General features: G+C 42.6%; 1 protein-coding gene across 2 annotated transcripts; it reads right to left on the bottom strand.

Moving 5' to 3' along the window:
- On the bottom strand, positions 1-1,940 carry LOC100820567 (zinc-finger homeodomain protein 2). Of its 2 annotated transcripts, XM_003526491.5 has the most exons (2): positions 779-1,940; positions 1-481 (listed from the first exon to the last, which is right to left on the bottom strand). In XM_003526491.5, exons 1-2 carry the CDS (start codon positions 1,590-1,592, stop codon positions 399-401), a joined length of 897 nt encoding a protein of 298 aa, XP_003526539.1. In that variant the 5' UTR covers positions 1,593-1,940; the 3' UTR covers positions 1-398. The 2 variants fall into 2 exon arrangements, with proteins under 2 accessions (XP_003526539.1, XP_006581501.1); XM_006581438.4 differs by lacking the exon at positions 1-481 and having other exon boundaries at positions 572-1,862.
- Between the last annotated feature and the right edge of the window lie 172 nt (positions 1,941-2,112).

The raw sequence follows: 2,112 nt of genomic DNA, 5'->3' as shown, positions 1-2,112 counted from the left end.
TTACGGATCATGATGAATCTATTTGACTCATTAAATCTTTCAGGTCTAATGTGTCCAGAAGCAAAGAAATAGAAGAGGAGACATTAATATGAGAGAGACAAACGATAATAAAACTAAACTAGGGCGGTGTTAGGGAGGAAAAACAGGAAAGAAAGACGACAAATAATGCGAAGGAACACAGCAAAGTAGTAACATAAACAGCTTTGCACTTGCATTCCACTCACGTTAAATACAACTTTATGTTGGAATTTATTCTCTGTGCTCATCCGCATACTTCCATTGCGTACTCCCCCTCCTCGATCACCATCACCTGATGCTACTGATAAGATGAACACTTGCAAACCCTTCCATGAACTTCTGCCAACTTCAGTTCTTTCTCTTTATTTCGTTAATATCCCTCAGGAGAATTGAGAATTCTCAATTATTGTGGTGCTGTTCAAGTGATTCGATCCATTCCCAGCCGAATGTTGCTCAGAATTAGCTAGTAAATACACATAATAACCGAAAATCACCAACAACTAAAATCTCATCACATAATAATATCAAATGAAAGTAAACCAAAGGAGGAATATTGAGTAAGAATTAGCCCTAACTAGATCTCCATTAATTAGAATTCTAGATAACAAATGGTAAAATTGTTCCAATACTTGTTCTTTGCACACTCAATTAACTCTTACAAGTTATAATAACTCAACTCATCCTATTGAGACTAAAATCCATGACATAGACCTAAAAATTGAAAGAGATAGATTGAAGAATGGGAATTAGGGTTTCTTACCAAGAGTGTGTTTGTTATTGTGCATCCAAACCTTGAGTACATGTCTCTTGATGCAAGTTTCAGCGCAGAATTGTTCAACAGCAGCTTCGTCATGCTTCTGAATTCTCCACCCTAGCTTCTCCGCAAATGCCAGCATCTTATCCTTCTGCTCCTGCGTGAATTTTGTTCTAAACCTCTTCTTCGTTCCACTCCCGCTACCACCACCGCCACTAAAACCGCCACCACCGCCGCCGCCGCTGGAGCTGGGGTTTGACATGTCCTCTTCCTCCCTACTGAACACTCCTCCAGAAGCTAACGGTGGCAGAGCCAAGGGCCGGTGCTGCGACACCGGAGGTGTTACAAGGTGGTGGTGGAGATATCCGGCGGCGGAAGGTGGGGGCGCGCGGTGGTAGTAAGGGGAGAATTGGTGGTGGTACTGAGGGTGCAGAGGCTGAGGCTGTGGCTGCGAACGGTGCTGGTAAGGGCTGGTTTCGCCGTCGATCTCCTTGCGGTGGAAGTTGCGGTGGCAGTTACAGGCGGCGCAAATTACGGCTTCCAGCGTGCCTTCCTCTCCGGCAGCCAAGAACTCGCAGCATCCGTCGACGGCGTGGCCGCCGATGCTGACGGCATGGTTCTTCTGACATTCTCTGTATCTCACCGTCCCTTTGCGACCGGAATTCACGGTGGCCGCAACACCATCGCCGCCGCTAATTTTAGACCTCACCGCGGCGTTTCCCAGCGAGTCGTAACTCGCCGCCGCCGCCACTGAGAATCCCATTTCCTCCTCCTCCTCCTCCTCTTCTTGCTCTTGGTCCTCGTGCTCGTCAAATTCCATATGGCTCTCCACTTTTTCTAAAAATAAATGAATAAACAAATAAATAAATAAAATGAAATTTGTGTTTTATTTGGGTTTTGGTCCTTTGCTGTATTGCTTGCTTCAGATGGATGGGACTGCGAGAGAGAGGGGAGAGCTGAGTCAATTAAATGATGAAGTCATAAACCACCGCAAGGGATAATAAGATTGTCTATTTATTTTAATATTTTATGTTGATTCTAATAAAAAATGCTAATTAAATAAATTTAAGAGATATATATTTATTAGCATAATTAAATAAAGAAAAATTTGTTTGAACTCGGAGTTGAAGATAAGAGAGAGGAAGAGGATGTGGTCATCAATGACCCGTCTGCAGAAAAAGAGGTGTCTCACTCTGGAAAGCCTTTCAAATACATTAACATCTGCATCTTTCATGTTCAGACATTTACTTTTACTTTAACCCCCCTGTGTCCCGGTACTTTTTTATTTTATTTTAATCTTTTACTTTTTATAAAAATTAAAATACTCTTTCAATTCTATA

This window comes from Glycine max, chromosome 6 (genome assembly GCF_000004515.6).
Source record: "Glycine max cultivar Williams 82 chromosome 6, Glycine_max_v4.0, whole genome shotgun sequence".
Lineage (NCBI taxonomy): Eukaryota > Viridiplantae > Streptophyta > Magnoliopsida > Fabales > Fabaceae > Glycine > Glycine max.
Note: the sequence above shows the minus strand (reverse complement) of the source record. Positions and strands in the feature narration are given on the sequence as shown.

Coding starts and splice junctions, on each gene's coding strand:
- LOC100820567 (XM_003526491.5), bottom strand. CDS start 1,592: ATGGAATTTGACGAGCACGAGGACCAAGAGCAAGAAGAGGAGGAGGAG. Junction 482..778: donor CAATAACAAACACACTCTTG/GTAAGAAACCCT, acceptor TGTATTTACTAG/CTAATTCTGAGCAACATTCG.